General features: G+C 39.0%; 1 protein-coding gene across 1 annotated transcript; it reads left to right on the top strand.

Moving 5' to 3' along the window:
- The first annotated feature begins 675 nt into the window (after nucleotides 1–675).
- On the top strand, nucleotides 676–11,264 carry nae1 (nedd8 activating enzyme E1 subunit 1). The gene is made up of 20 exons (XM_083792391.1): nucleotides 676–801; nucleotides 2,170–2,273; nucleotides 2,666–2,726; nucleotides 2,813–2,843; nucleotides 3,005–3,076; nucleotides 3,320–3,399; nucleotides 3,700–3,809; nucleotides 4,084–4,193; nucleotides 4,284–4,346; nucleotides 4,444–4,507; nucleotides 4,965–5,056; nucleotides 5,864–5,923; nucleotides 6,148–6,281; nucleotides 6,586–6,661; nucleotides 6,749–6,788; nucleotides 7,100–7,186; nucleotides 7,375–7,467; nucleotides 9,757–9,871; nucleotides 10,010–10,059; nucleotides 10,169–11,264. The coding sequence occupies exons 1-20, from the start codon at nucleotides 752–754 to the stop codon at nucleotides 10,276–10,278; spliced, it is 1,602 nt and encodes a 533-aa protein (XP_083648517.1). The 5' UTR covers nucleotides 676–751; the 3' UTR covers nucleotides 10,279–11,264.
- The last annotated feature ends 3,328 nt before the right edge of the window (nucleotides 11,265–14,592 follow it).

The raw sequence follows: 14,592 nt of genomic DNA on the forward strand, positions 1-14,592 counted from the left end.
CTTGATTGGTTAAAAGAAAAAAAATAAGTTAATTATCCTGCCATTGCCACAGCAACATCAGCTAAATGACAATGGAAGATTGTGCCCAGCTATGGCACAATTATCGGTCCAAACATGGGTCCAAAACCCTTGACATAATGTAATGGTGGTATCTTCTTCTGTTTAGTAAACAGAATCAAAGAGCTCAGGCTACAGGATGAATACAAAGAGTAGCCTACGAGTAGCCTACTAGAGTAGACATTATTGATTGAAACACTATCAAATTGATAAAAATTGTGTTCCGGTTGTCAATGATTAGTGCCAGAATATATAACTTTTTAACGAAACAAATAGGCATACAATAAACAATATAAAAATAGGTCTAATAGGCCTATAGAAACAAAAACAAAACAAAATCTTAAATAATATTTGGCATCTAGGTTTTTAGTATGCCTAGTTTTTGGATGTGTTACCTTCTGGTTCTTTTTTTCCTACTGGATTTATTTGGGGTCTAGGCTAGCACACCAGACTAGCACACAAACAACATGAATGCCTTTTACATCGATAAACGAGACCTGTCTCATCCATGGTCTCAACTCTCATATTCAATCACATACTCTAAAAATGGTCTAAATACTCCCCCTAGTGGCCAAACTTTGTGTCGAAACTACGGATTAGAAACACAGCAATGACATAATTTCTGCGTGTCGAATCCACCGTTTTGAACGGTAGAACTAGAATGCATTTGTAAGGCTTCCCTGTAGAGCTTACCATGGCAGCCACCAAAGCATCAAAAGAACAGAAATACGACAGACAACTCAGGTAAAAATAATAACGGAGTTGCTTTGATGTATAATCCATACGTTGTTAAATCAATGTAATAAGTATTCCCGTTAAATAACGTTACCATTGCTGGGCATTTGGTTTGACAGTCCAGAACAACGCTAGCTAGCTAACCGTTGTTATGATTGAATGATATGATATTAACTGACTGGCTGACTGACTAGCCTAATATGTTTGCCATCATTCATTACCGTCAGTTTAACGTGACAATTTCTGACAAATAGAACGACGACTACCTTTTTAATTATAATAGTCCTGGTATGAAGAATGGAAGGCGTTTTTTAGTTGGTGCACTGCTAGCCCTGTAAACATGACTCTCGTATTCATACGAGAGTCATGACGCAACTTCACCCTGGTTTTTGCAGACGCTACATTTACAAATAATTAAAATATATAAACATTCGCATTTCAAATATAAAGTACTCACAAAGTGTCCCACGGGTGTTAGTTAGTAGCAGCGCCAGCGATTAGAATTTCTGCATCCCGCGTTGTTTAATAAAAAGCATTTTTATCCGAGGTGTTATTTTGCCATTGGCTTTCAACTACGCGCCCCTATCGGTCGGGAGGAGGGTGGCACTCGGTGTGTTCGATATAGGTACGCTGACCGGCCTGCCAATACAGACTAATAGGCGAGTGCGCTCCCGGTGTGCAACTGTGGATTTCCCAAACGAACCCCGTTTGAAAAAACTAGCCGAAGAGCTCGGACAAAAATGCTTTTTATTAAAGAACGCGGGACGCAGCAATTCTAATCGCTCGCGCTGCTACTAACTAACACCCGTGGGACACTTTGTGAGTACTTTATATTTGAAATCTGAATGTTTATATATACGGAAATCTTGTAAATGCAGCGACTGCAAAAAACAGGGCAAAGTTACTGCATGACTGTCATGATAATTATCATGGCAGTCATGTTCCAGGGCTAGTGCACTGCAAACTACTACATGTCACTATGGCAATGCAGTCATAACAACCATGGTGATGGTGAATGGTGATGGACAAACTACTCCAGTACTTGGTCAAATATTACTCAACTACAAGTGAAAGTTGCTCTGTCAAATTGTACTTTTGTAAATGTACAAAATATACTTGAGTAATAAAGTTCTGGAGTACGAGTACAAAAATATCAATAATAGTGAAATTAGCAGATCTACAGTGTCGCACCACATCGTGACACATTGTGAGCTTGAGTCTATTTCGTTATATTTGAAATGCGGCCTTAGTGGTTAATTTATAATTCATTTTTCCCCCCTTACCCAAAACTTACTATAAGTACAGTACTCAAGTGAACAAAACGTACTTTTACTTTACCGCCTATCACTGATGATAACATATTTGATGTCCATTCAGACTGTGGGGTGACCATGGTCAAGAGGCCCTTGAGAATGCACACGTGTGTCTCATCAACGCCACTGCAACTGGGACAGAGATACTGAAGAACCTCGTTCTTCCAGGTGAATGTGGTTTATATATGATGATGATGATACATTTAAAGGGTGTTTCACTTTAAAACACTTCTGGGTTTATTTTAGCGTCTGCAGTGCTCAGGGTTTTGTGTGTACCCCCAGGTCCTCTGTTGCTTGATTCAAATTCAATATTTAGATATTTATGTTAATTTGATCAGACATGCCCCCCTCTTTAGTTATTATATATGAACCCATGCAACTTCAAACTCCATTTTAACAATATTAGACTTGAAACACATTCCTGGTTCTAGTGACTTCCAATGCAGGATGCATGTCAAGTGCAAAATGAACATCTGTGTTTTTCAATAAATAACTAATAATAAAAAAGGATATTAATGTCACTTCTTGCAAGATTACAGTGAAATTATTGTTGTTCACAGGTATTGGAGCTTTCACCATCGTCGATGGACACATTGTTTCCGGGGAAGATGTTGGTAACAAGTAAGGCAGTGGTTTTGATTTCACCCTTTGCAGCGCTGTGGTGTGTTGTTCTGACTCTGAATATGTATGACACTCCTCTCTTTCAGCTTTTTCCTCACCCACAACTATATAGGAAAGGTATGTTCTGCTGATGTCTTTGCTTTGCCCTCTGTCTCTCTCATATCCTTCCTCCCTACGACTTCATTATAAACACTGTTTGTAACAATCAGTAAAACATGGACACTCCCTAAGTATTGGTATACTTTTGGTGTGTGCTGACCTTACTTGTTATCTCTCAGAACAGAGCACAGGCTGCCACTGAACTCTTGCAAGAGCTGAACAGTGATGTCTCTGGAAACTTTGTGGAGGAGGTTGGTTGTTTCTGTTGTGTTGTTACATGAATGTAAACAGGAAAATATCAATCTCCCTCTTTTTGTTTTGTATCCTCCGTTGTGCATATGTTGTTATTTGGCCGCAACACCTGCCCATTTGATTGTATTATGTTAAGAATTTGTTTTATGCAGATGTGTTCATTGGCTTTTTCATTTTTTTCTATGTTGCTAATTAATATTTTTACACTCATGGCCTATATGTATCACCTGTTTCTCCTGCAGACTCCAGATAAGCTCCTGGACAATGACCCAGAGTTTTTTCACAGGTTCAACCTGGTTATTGGTGTTCAGTTGCCAGAGAGGTATTGTAAAGATCTGTTGTATACAAATTCTCATGATTTTGATTATAACAATGCACTTTGAGAAATGAAAGTGCCTTAGTGTCTAGCTCAGTAGCTTTTTATTTGTCAATCTACTATTATTGTAAGTCGCTCTGCTCTGCATAAGAGTCTTCTTTTTAGTTTTTCTGTAGTTTTTTGTTATTGTTGTTTCCCTCATAATTTTATAGATATCTATTTTATTGTTATTATCTTGTAAGTAATCTTTTGTGAAATTTAGTTTGAGTTGTTAATATATTTTATTTGTCTGTATAATTTCAACAGCACATGCCTGAGGCTCGGTTCAGTTCTGTGGAGTACATCTGTACCGTTCCTAGTTTGTAAAACATATGGCCTAGTCGGCTACATGAGACTAGTGGTGCAAGAGCATACAGGTGAGTTGCTCCAAGTCCCTACCATTAGTGGTACTCTTAAGTATATTCAACAATAATAGTTATAGTGAAAAATGCATTCATTCATTCTGGTGAATATCATTCCTGATCAACTTTTATCTTTGACTCGCCAAAGAAGATAATTTATATCTTGAAATGTGCAGCAATATCTATCAATGGCTGGATAACTATATGTAGACCAATTAAATGCATACTGATAAACACCAATTTAAATCTAACTGGAGTTCAACAAGTTCTATTTTTCCATCTCCTTAAGTGGTTGAATCTCACCCAGACAATGCCTTGGAAGATCTGCGGTTAGACCAGCCATTTGCTGCCTTAAAAAAACACATCCAATCCTATGACCTGGACAGCTTTGAGAAAAAGGTGTGTGTTTGTGTCTGCTGTGTTTGCCTGAGTCAATTTTGGACAATTTGTCACATAACTACCGGTAATGATTTCTCTCTGGGCCAATAGGATCATAGTCACACTCCGTGGATTATTATTGTTGCCAAAGTCTTGGAGAAGTGGCTAACTGAGGTATAGTAATATTTCTGTGGCAAAAGATAAACGTTTGATACCCTGATTTCATCTTTATACAACAAAGGAATTACATTTTTGCTTTTGTTTGTTCTAGCACGATTATCAACCACCAAAAACGTACCCAGAGAAGGAGGCCTTCAAACGGCTGATTCGGGAAGGTATATTCTGTGCCTAGTAGTCTTTATTTGCCTAGGAGATGCTATTTGTTTCTTTCCTTATACTCCCTTCCTTCTGTCCATCTTTACTTCCTACTTTAATTTATTCATCGCAGCAATGCAAAGCTGTGTTCATGGATTTATCATGTATTGGCATGATATCGTTTTTCTTTTATTTCTTTTTTAAAGGTATATTCAGTGATTTCACTTAATTCAAATATCACTTATTTTTTTGTTTTGTTGTGATAATCCTCCCTACTATAGAGTGTGCTGGCCATATAAGGAGTTCCTCCCTGTGCCCAGTTAACCCCTGGGGGTCAAAAAACCGTAGGTTTCGTTTTTGACTCTCTATCCTGATTGGACGAAAGTCTGGGTCCCACAGCCAAAAACGAAACCTAAGGTTTTTTGAGTGAAATCACTGAATATACCTTTAATCGGTTGCATATGCCTTTTCCTTTAGGGATTTTGAAGAATGAGAATGGCGTTCCTGAAGATGAAGAAAACTTTGAGGAGGCTATAAAGAACGTCAACACCGCTTTAAACCCTACCAAGGTGACCACATCAATACCTTTTCATTGTATCACTTTTAGACAAAATCCGTGGTTTTGAATGAGAAATACATCACCTACAGATCTCGTACAGATCTGATGAGAAATGTTTTGTTTGTTTTGGGGGTGCTAATCAAAGTGAAAGACTTATGTGTGCCTACATGAAGTGAAAGAGTGAAGCATGCCTACTCAAAAATGAAAGATGCATGCCTACTGTCCTCTGAGTAGAAGGTTTTGTCATGACATCATAAACTTTCTTCCAGTGCCTACTCAAAACGAGTGTTTGGATGCTGAATGTGTGATTTATAAGACTATTATGCATTGGTAGTAATAATAATACACTTTTCTAAATACTCAGTCACTTTACAGAAATAAAATAAAAACAACTTTATAAAAAGAAAACTAGTCAAAAATGTTAGAACTTAAGTGGTTAAAGAAATTGAAAATTTGAATTGGGTATGGAATGGAGAAAATGCATAAAAAGTTAATACAAAGTTAATTCTTTGCCACAAAGAAATAAACTATGTATTCAATCAATCGTATTGTACGGTAGCCATGCTTTGCTGACTTATTACAAAGCAACATTCTACCCAGAGCAGACCTCTGAAGGGTCTGTCTTCTCCTTTCTCTTAAATCCTTCTCATCTTTTTCACCTGTAACCAAGTTCCATCTCTGCATTAGTGTCTAATATCTATTGCAGTAATATCTAGCAACCAAGTATAAATCAGGCTCTAGGTTGTTGTCACAGTTCTTCAATGCCACAAGTAAAATCAGACCGCTTGCACTCCAACCTCATATCTTATCACTGCAGATTCCTAGTGAATTGGATGACCTCTTGAATAGTGAGCCGTGTAATAACATCACATCACAGGTACGTTTATGATCATCAACATTTTACACCTTACATCAGCTGTACACAAATTCCACAGCAGCATGGGGATGAACGCATATCTCTAGAGATAACACAGTAGATAAATACCCAGGGGAAATCCACTTTTACTGAATGAATGAATGAACCACAAAACGCACATTGTAAAATGTAAATGCAGAGGTATTGTTTGTGTGCATGTTTGTTTGTTTGTTTGGAAATACCAGACCCCATCCTTCTGGGTGATGCTGCGAGCTGTCAAAGAGTTCATTCAGAATGAAGGCACTGGTAACATGCCTATGAGAGGGACCATCCCAGATATGATTGCAGACTCTCAAAAGTTCATCAACCTCCAGAATGTGTAAGTGTGCCCAAATACTGTATTTTCCTGATTGAAAACAATTGATAGCCTTTGCAGAAGGCATTGGAACAGAAGCTCCTTTTTGTTGTTGAGTTAGGGTTGAGCACATGCATCAAAATGAACAGAAATGACCATTACCACAGTTGCATTGAAGTGGCATACTTAAATATGCAATAGCATCCAATGATTAAAATGATGCTTCTTGAACCGGGGAGCTACTAGCCAGTGTCCCTTAGATAAACACAGGCCATGCTTTGTGTGTAATTATGTTGTTGCTGTGTGACATGAAGACATGTGTTTCTAGTTACAGGGAAAAGGCCCTACAGGACACTACTGCTGTGTCCAAGCATGTTGAATGTATCTTGCAGTCTGTGGGAAAGGTATGTTGTCCGACCTGTTTAAGGATTCAGTTCATTTTGGACAAACATGATTTTTAATTTAAATGGTTTATCGTTCTTTCTCACTAGCCACCGGAGAGCATCTCTGAAAAGGACATCAAACTATTTTGTAAGGAAATATTGCATGCACCAACAAACCATTTGTGTATGTGTGGAGAGAAACTCCTGTGCACGCGGCCACGTGCAGCCGTGTTAATTTTGTGAATTATGTAAACTGCCCCTGCATTGCACCTTGCATATAAATCAAATCTTATTGATTGAGCTCAGAGCACCATTTCAATCAGATATTTCCATATTACAGTAGCACAGTTGTTTAAGGTTTTTGAAGGCATGAATTTCCTATGAGAACTGCTGCGGTACATTTGAAGACGACAGCTTGTGGCCTGGCTGTATAGTAGTACATAATACTTTTGTGTCCAGGTAAAAATGCAGCCTTCTTGAGGGTGGTGCGCTGCAGGTCTCTTGCAGAGGAATACAGCGTGGACTCAGTAAATAAAGATGAAATCAGTAAGTTGTAATATAAGCCCCCAACCCCATCTGACTTTCTTTTTAGTCAATCCTTATCAACTCCTTCAGTCATTTGTTTTTGCACTTCCTATTATGCCTATCCAGCTTAAGCGAGACCACTGAAGATATCTACATATTGTATTGGCAGGATATTGTGATGATCATGTTTGTATGTTTTGTCTCACCAGCCTCCTGTATGGACAATCCAGACAGTGAGATGGTTCTCTACCTCATGCTACGCTCTGTTGATCGCTTCTTCCAACAGCATTCCCGGTACCCAGGTTAGACTCCTGTGTTGTGCCTAATGTCTAAACAGAACTCCTTTCATATCCACCCCACACCTACAACATTGTCACACAGGATGAAATATGCAGGTCGATTTTGAAGGTGCGGTTTACCAGGTCGTGATACATAAATTGGCCTCGCTCTGCGCACATTCGTATTATGAAAGGCATATCGGCCCGTGTTGAACGCACTCGGCCCGTGTTGAACGCACACACATTTGGCATACCGCGTCCCTGAATATTTTAGCATTGTGGGAGTGTCCATATGTTAATTATTCTCGCTTTGCGCAATTTGCTATTAAGCCCCTTGACCTAAAGACACTCAGCGCATAACGATTAGACGTGGGTCTGACCACCTCATAAACGCAAAAAGCACTGTTTGATTTGACACTTGAGCGGCTCTGGAAGGCTGGTAGAGTGTTGCCATGTCTGTTTATTATAAGCGGCTTATTTTTCTGTAAAGTTGCTTTGTGTGGTTGCTTTTCTTGTTTCTAAAGTGGTTATTTGGGCTTTTCTCCTAATGTTGTTTAAACCAGTGATCGTCACACAGCACATTCCCATGTCAAGGATCCCCAGATGAATGCATTTGCCCAACTAAGGACAGCTAATCCAAAAATTAAATAAAAAGATTACTTTTGAAAATAGCAGATCTATACCAGCTCACAATGCATCACATTCATTCATTAAAACTATGAACTCTGACTGCAGGGGGATATATAATGATCATTATAACAATGTGCAAGAACATATTTAAAAAGAAGGAAGAACTTTATATTTGTGGACAATCAAAATATGTTTTTTTATTTTAATGTGGTGTCATTCAAATTAATCTGGATATGGCAGACTCACTATTTAGAAAATAAAAACATGGCACTTCATTTAAAATAGGTTACAGACCCCTGTTATATGCGCTTATTTTTATAGACCTATTTACTTGTTTCTATGAGACATGGCAGTTTTGCGTCTTTAAAAAAAAAAAATTGAGATTAGAAACGGCCATAATTCTTTCATTTCTCAACCTTAAAAATAAATAAAAACATCTCCATAATCCGTGGGAAATGTGCTTTCATATGCTGTATCACACCCGATTCAAGTCTTCTTCAATAAAATGCTACGAGCGAACTCAGCGAAGACCATACCATCGGGGCCACAGCATTACGCAGCACGCATTCAACTCATTCCTTCGTCGTGACTTGAATGAAATAAAATATAATAAACGTTATTTTACTGGTGTTTTTCAATAGAAACAAATAAAGAGCGTGTGTAGGCTACTGTGTGCAAGTGCAACAGTGCATATACATGCATGCACTAGGCTATATTTCTTCCGTGTCGGGATGGTGATTGAGCTCTTCAAGTTCACAGCCCGTTTGGTCTTTCATAAAAAAACGTTGATATTAGCCTATAAACACTCATGGTTCTCTCATTTCTCAACCGTTTTATTAAATGTAAAAATCTCCATATTCCTTAGGAATCTTGCTTTCATTCGCTGTATGGTACATGGTTCTATCGTTATCGAATTAATTAATTACGCATGGATTGGCAATTTGCCAATATGCTGCTATCTACTCGCAATTCCATTCCGATCTGAAAGGTGGGTCTGTTCTTTTGAGGCATAAAGGTGACAGCATGCAGTGCAATAGGAATAATTAACCCAAATGTGACAAAGGCATGTCATGTCTTCTATGGTGCCAGCCTGAAGAAATGTCATACCACGACCCCCAAAGTGCGCATTCCGTATGTGACATCAGCTGACTGGTAAAGAGAATAGTACGGACATGTTGATTGGGTACGTCTCAAACACGCCTTAAACACACCCATGACTAATTCAAGGCCGTTTTGCGCACCCCGCGGGGTGTCAAAAGCGCTTCTTAACATGCCCAAAATTGCAATATGACATACTACACGCCCCCAGATCATAATACTGTAATTAGATTAGTAATATAGAAGTAAGTAACATAGAAGTCCTAAATCGACCCCATGGGCTCCTATGCCAGACCCAGTGTTAGGATGGGGGGGTGTCACCCCCTCAACCAGACCATCTAGCCCCCTCAGTCAAGACTGCCAGTTTAAAATAAAAACTTCAAGCCTTCCTCAGCGTGCTGAGAAAGTGGTCTGTGGTGTTATGTGTACCAGGAGGACCTGATAGATAGACAGACATGACAAGGACTTCAGCTGCTATCAGTAAAAATAAATAATAAGAAAAAAAGCCCCCCATACTTCTCAGGTCAGACTTTGGATGTTTTATTTGTGTTGATATTCATACATGTGTTCTATCTCTCTTCTCAGGGGTTTACAATTACCAGGTGGAAGAGGACATAAGCAAGCTGAAGCTGTGTGTGAACAGTCTGCTGCAGGAGTACAGCCTGAATGTTAACATCAAAGATGATTATGTCCACGAGTTGTGAGTTCTTGTCGCTATGGAATTTATGGATATGGCAATCCCTGCAGGCTGTGGTACATTGCAAATGTCATATTGTGTCATTTTATCCTCCAAACTGATGTAATTCCCCCCTCTCTCTTTTCTTTTTGTAATCTATAGCTGTCGCTATGGTGCTGCAGAGCCTCACACAGTCGCTGCGTTTTTGGGAGGTGGGTCTTTCAGTATTAATCTCAAATTGACTTAAGATTCTAATGTGGCTTCACCTCTTGTAGCGGCAATGCTCAGACAAATAATGTATTTTGTATCCGCTTGGTTTAGGTTCAGCTGCTCAAGAAGGAATAAAGATCATTACCCACCAGTTTGTACCCTTCAACAACACCTTCATATACAACGCCATGTCTCAGACATGCGCTACCTTAGAGCTATAGAAGAAAAACAAACTGTCGCTAACATTGCCTGCTGGAGGAAAAAGGGGGTTAGGGTTATCTGTGCAAGTAGCATAGGCTTGAAGGAAGAGTCACAGGTTGTTGTAATAAACTACATTATACACTACTCTATCATCCATCTCTGAGTGAAGATCCTAAGTTAAAAATTCAAATAGTCTGACTGTTTCATTAGCCATTCAACATTTTACCTTTGTTGTTGAACTTTCTGAATGTGTTTCAGAAATACAATGTTATTTGTATTCGTATCTTACCGTGTTCGCAATTGTGTGCTTGCGTTTGTTCAGAATTTTTGTATCCTTTTATTGTGCTATCACTACAACTAACTGATTTTTATTTACCTCAGATATTAGTTGTTTTGGTTTCAAGCCTGAAAAGTAAAATTTCTGACTTGCAGTATTTTGTTGTCTTCATTATACTTGTTGCTGTCGTGCAGAAACCAGCTATCCATTTTCCAACTTTTTTGCGTGCGAGTGCGTGCGAGTGTGTGTGCGTGTGACATTGAACCAATTAAAAGTGCTTCTCCATTGGATCCTCAAACTGTTGGTCAAACCACCCAACTCAACTTAAAGTGACCACTTGAGCTGGATTTGGTGATGATGATAATAAGGCAAAGTATGTCACAATGTTAGTCACCATACCAACTTTGACAAGAATTGGACATAGCTGGTTTCTGGCCGACAGCAGAGAATACGAGTTTCAGTGTACCAAATGTTTTGCTTTTAGTTTGTAGTTTGACTGCTAAGTTGAAGCCCTTTTTTGTAATTGAATGAAACCACCTCTCACGCTGGAAAACTTGTGAGTGAGGGCCCCATGCACTGCCATCGTGTTCAAATTAAAAATGAGCTGCACGAAAGGCAAAATTAAGTTTTCTAGTTTGTATTACAACAACCCATCACTTGTCTCAACAGTCAATGACCGTAAAGAATTAAATTTTGTTCTGAAATGTGATTAGTACACTTTCTACAATACACCGGAAGTCTTTGTGTTTGTTTTTAATCCTACCAATCATGGCTCATTTCCTACTACCGGGTGGCCTGCTGCTTATCTCGTGGTACAACTTAAAGTGGCGTGGGTTCAGCATACTTAACACTATATTGGTTATGTCACTGTCATTAATGTGTATACTATATTTACCTGATAACAATACATGCACCTTTTGATAAATAGTTAAAGATGTGTGTGTATACACAGAGACAAAGTTATCTTAATATCCAACACTAGAGGGCAACCTTTTCCATGTTTGTGTGTTTATGGGTTTGACATACTACACAGTTTGTATCTGATTGCTGAGTAAATAATTCCTGAATGCTGACCCTAGCATACATGCTCCTGGGATATAATATGTTGTGGGATGTCAATGAAAAGCTAGCTGTGTTGATTAGTTACCATCGAGATTTTTCTTAATGTCCCAGTCTCAGCTGCTCAGTAATGCAGAGGGATTTCATTGCTAACATATGATCAGAATTCTTATTGCAGGGTCCTTTTGTTAGAAAATGTTTGTGTACAGAGGGCTATTGTTATGTAACTGTTGGGCACTGTCATGGTTTTCATTTGTTCTGTTTTGCCTGCAGAATTTGGCTGAATGGAAATTTGCCCTCAGCAGATTTTTCCTTGTAAGAAATACACCCACCAACCAAGCCCCCCTAGCCCCTCCCGACCTGACATCTCTCTCTTCCCCTCTTTCTTTCACTTCTTCTGTCGGAGAATAAAGCAGCTATAGGTTGCCAAGAAGTACTTTGTACCATTTCCTAAATGAAGATTTCATCTACTGCCTCTTAAGATGATCATGTCTGGAATGCCAGCTTTATTAAGTAGCCTACTAGTAGAGTAGAGTACTAGAGCGTCTGCATGTACAGTTGGAAAAGGATCACACAAGACTGTTGAAAGAAAACATCTCTCAAGCTCCAGTGAAATACATGAGATAATAATGAGGTTTTGCTCAGAGGTGGTGTACAGTAGATATTAAGACCCATACCTCTGGCATTACAGATAGTCCCAGTGGCCTTGGTTTTAATTAAGCCAGAACTGTTGTCTTTCATTTTATCCGGTATCTCTCTCAGGGGTGTTTCTAGGCATAGGCAACCTAATGTAGGTGGTCGTCTAGGCCTAGGGCAGTGCATGGTTCTCAAAGGGGGGTCCTACAGGGGATCCTCACTCAGCTAAATTCGTGTGTTCATATTGTTCATTGTGTTCATATTGCAAGTGCAGATGGTGTGTGGGTCATTATGTACTTTTTGTGCATTTTGTGAATATAGCATCAAAATCAATTTAACCACTTTAACCCTATAAACAAATGCAATTTGAAAATAGCTAATCTACAAGCTCACAATGTGTCAAAGATTCTTCAGCGTCCATTATCCTCAGTAACAAAAACAGTGGAGTCCCTCCTTTAAAAAAACAGACATAACTGTTCTCAAAACTGTCAAACATAATATGTTAATGATTATATTGTTTACACAAATGTCTGTCTCTGGAACACCATACTAATCCAAGACAGAATCCATTCATTTTCTCCATATTGACAGCTGAATTGTCTGTGCTGTTTTTTCTAGACTCTACTAATTAGTATTGCTAATAACCAAATTCATGACTAACATAACATTCATATAACTGTAGTGTGCAGGTGCATGCAAGCCTGAATCCTGACTAACATAACATTCATATAACTGTAGTGTGCAGGTGCATGCAGGCCTGAATCCTGACTAACATAACATTCATAACTGTAGTATGCAGGTGCATGCAGGCCTCCTGACTAACATTCATAAATGTAGTGTGCAGGTGCATGCAGGCCTGAATCCTGACTAACAACATTGATAACTGTAGTGTGCAGGTGCATCATGCAGGCCTGAATCCAATTCCAGCTCTTTTCCAGGCAGCCATTCAGAGCTACAGTAGCATATTTGTATAATTCCTGTCTAACAGCCAATTCACCCTTTGTCAAGTCCCGCCCCTGGTTGTGCCCCTATTCGCACCTATTGGTTGCCGTTTCATGGTTGGACAAAAATCCTTTCTCTCCATTAAATACCATTGAAATAATTGTGTTTTTCAGCTGTTTCGTATTGATATTCTGTGCATTCAATTCTTGTTTTAAACTTGTCAGTAAAAATGAACATCACAGGTGCAGCATGGTGACTGGGCATATCTTGTTTTTGTTGTTTTGTTTTTAGTTTTTTCCAAAAATTATGTTTTAGCAAATTCAACATGAACAAAGTGGAACAATTAAGGCAGAAAGAGCCTGCTGGTAGTGGTTAGTCAGTTAGGGACCAATCAGAAGGCTGACAAATGGTGAATTCAACTAACTAACTTTATGCTAAATGTGTTTAATTTTGTATTTGTTTTCTTTTTCTTTTTTTGTCTTTCTAATAAAATGACATTTCCATGAACTGAGACTTCCAGCTGAGAAGCATAACATATTGTGTGCGACTAACAATAATAATATACAGCTGTGTCAACAGCACAACAAATATGCAAACACTGGCTTTAATTACCCATAGTGTAGCATTTGCTTCATATGCTCTCGACAGTGTGTAGACTATTTTAAAAGGCTTTCATTCCCTTAAGACGCCACTATTGTTGTACTGATAAGACACAACTGTAAAATAGACAAGATCGAGGCACTCTTTTGTGAAGCAACAACTTCTTTATGGCAAGGGCCTTTGTTGTTGAACTATGTGAAAGATGTGAGTTATGGTGCACTTTGTGCTGAATTAAAATACTTGATGCTTTGTCTTAAAATCATCATTTGAACCATCTGGATGATCATCTCAGACTTCATGTTGCTAGCCTGTGATGTCATATGACATATCTCATATAACTCCAAAATTGGGCAATTAAGGTATCAGCCTGATCAGAGCTTCATTAACTAAAATATCCTATTATAAATGTACCATGTTTCTGTGTGAACATGTGTACTGTATGTCTGTATAGTCCACGTAACTCGAGAACCCCAGCGACTTCAAATTCGACACACACGTTCCACACCAACACCGGGAGGCAGTGCCCGCAGCCTTGAGTCGGTCAGACACACAGTTGTCCAGAACCGCCACAAAAGGCCTCTGCCCAGGATCTGGACAGGCCCCAAATTAGCAAATTGGTCACACCTGATCACCCCTAGATCTCCATATATGGAGCTGGCCTGTTCTGACATTACAATGACGTTCTGACTCCTGCATAGACTCAATATTTGGGCATGCCTGACAAAGAAGTCCATAGGGCATAAAAGGGACACAGACATAATAACTGGGTGGGGCATTCATTTCCAACTTGCATCGTTCCAAGTAGACCCAACGGGCACCG

This window comes from Protomyctophum parallelum (assembly GCF_964188405.1).
Source record: "Protomyctophum parallelum genome assembly, chromosome: 2".
In the NCBI taxonomy this organism is placed as follows: Eukaryota; Metazoa; Chordata; class Actinopteri; order Myctophiformes; family Myctophidae; genus Protomyctophum; species Protomyctophum parallelum.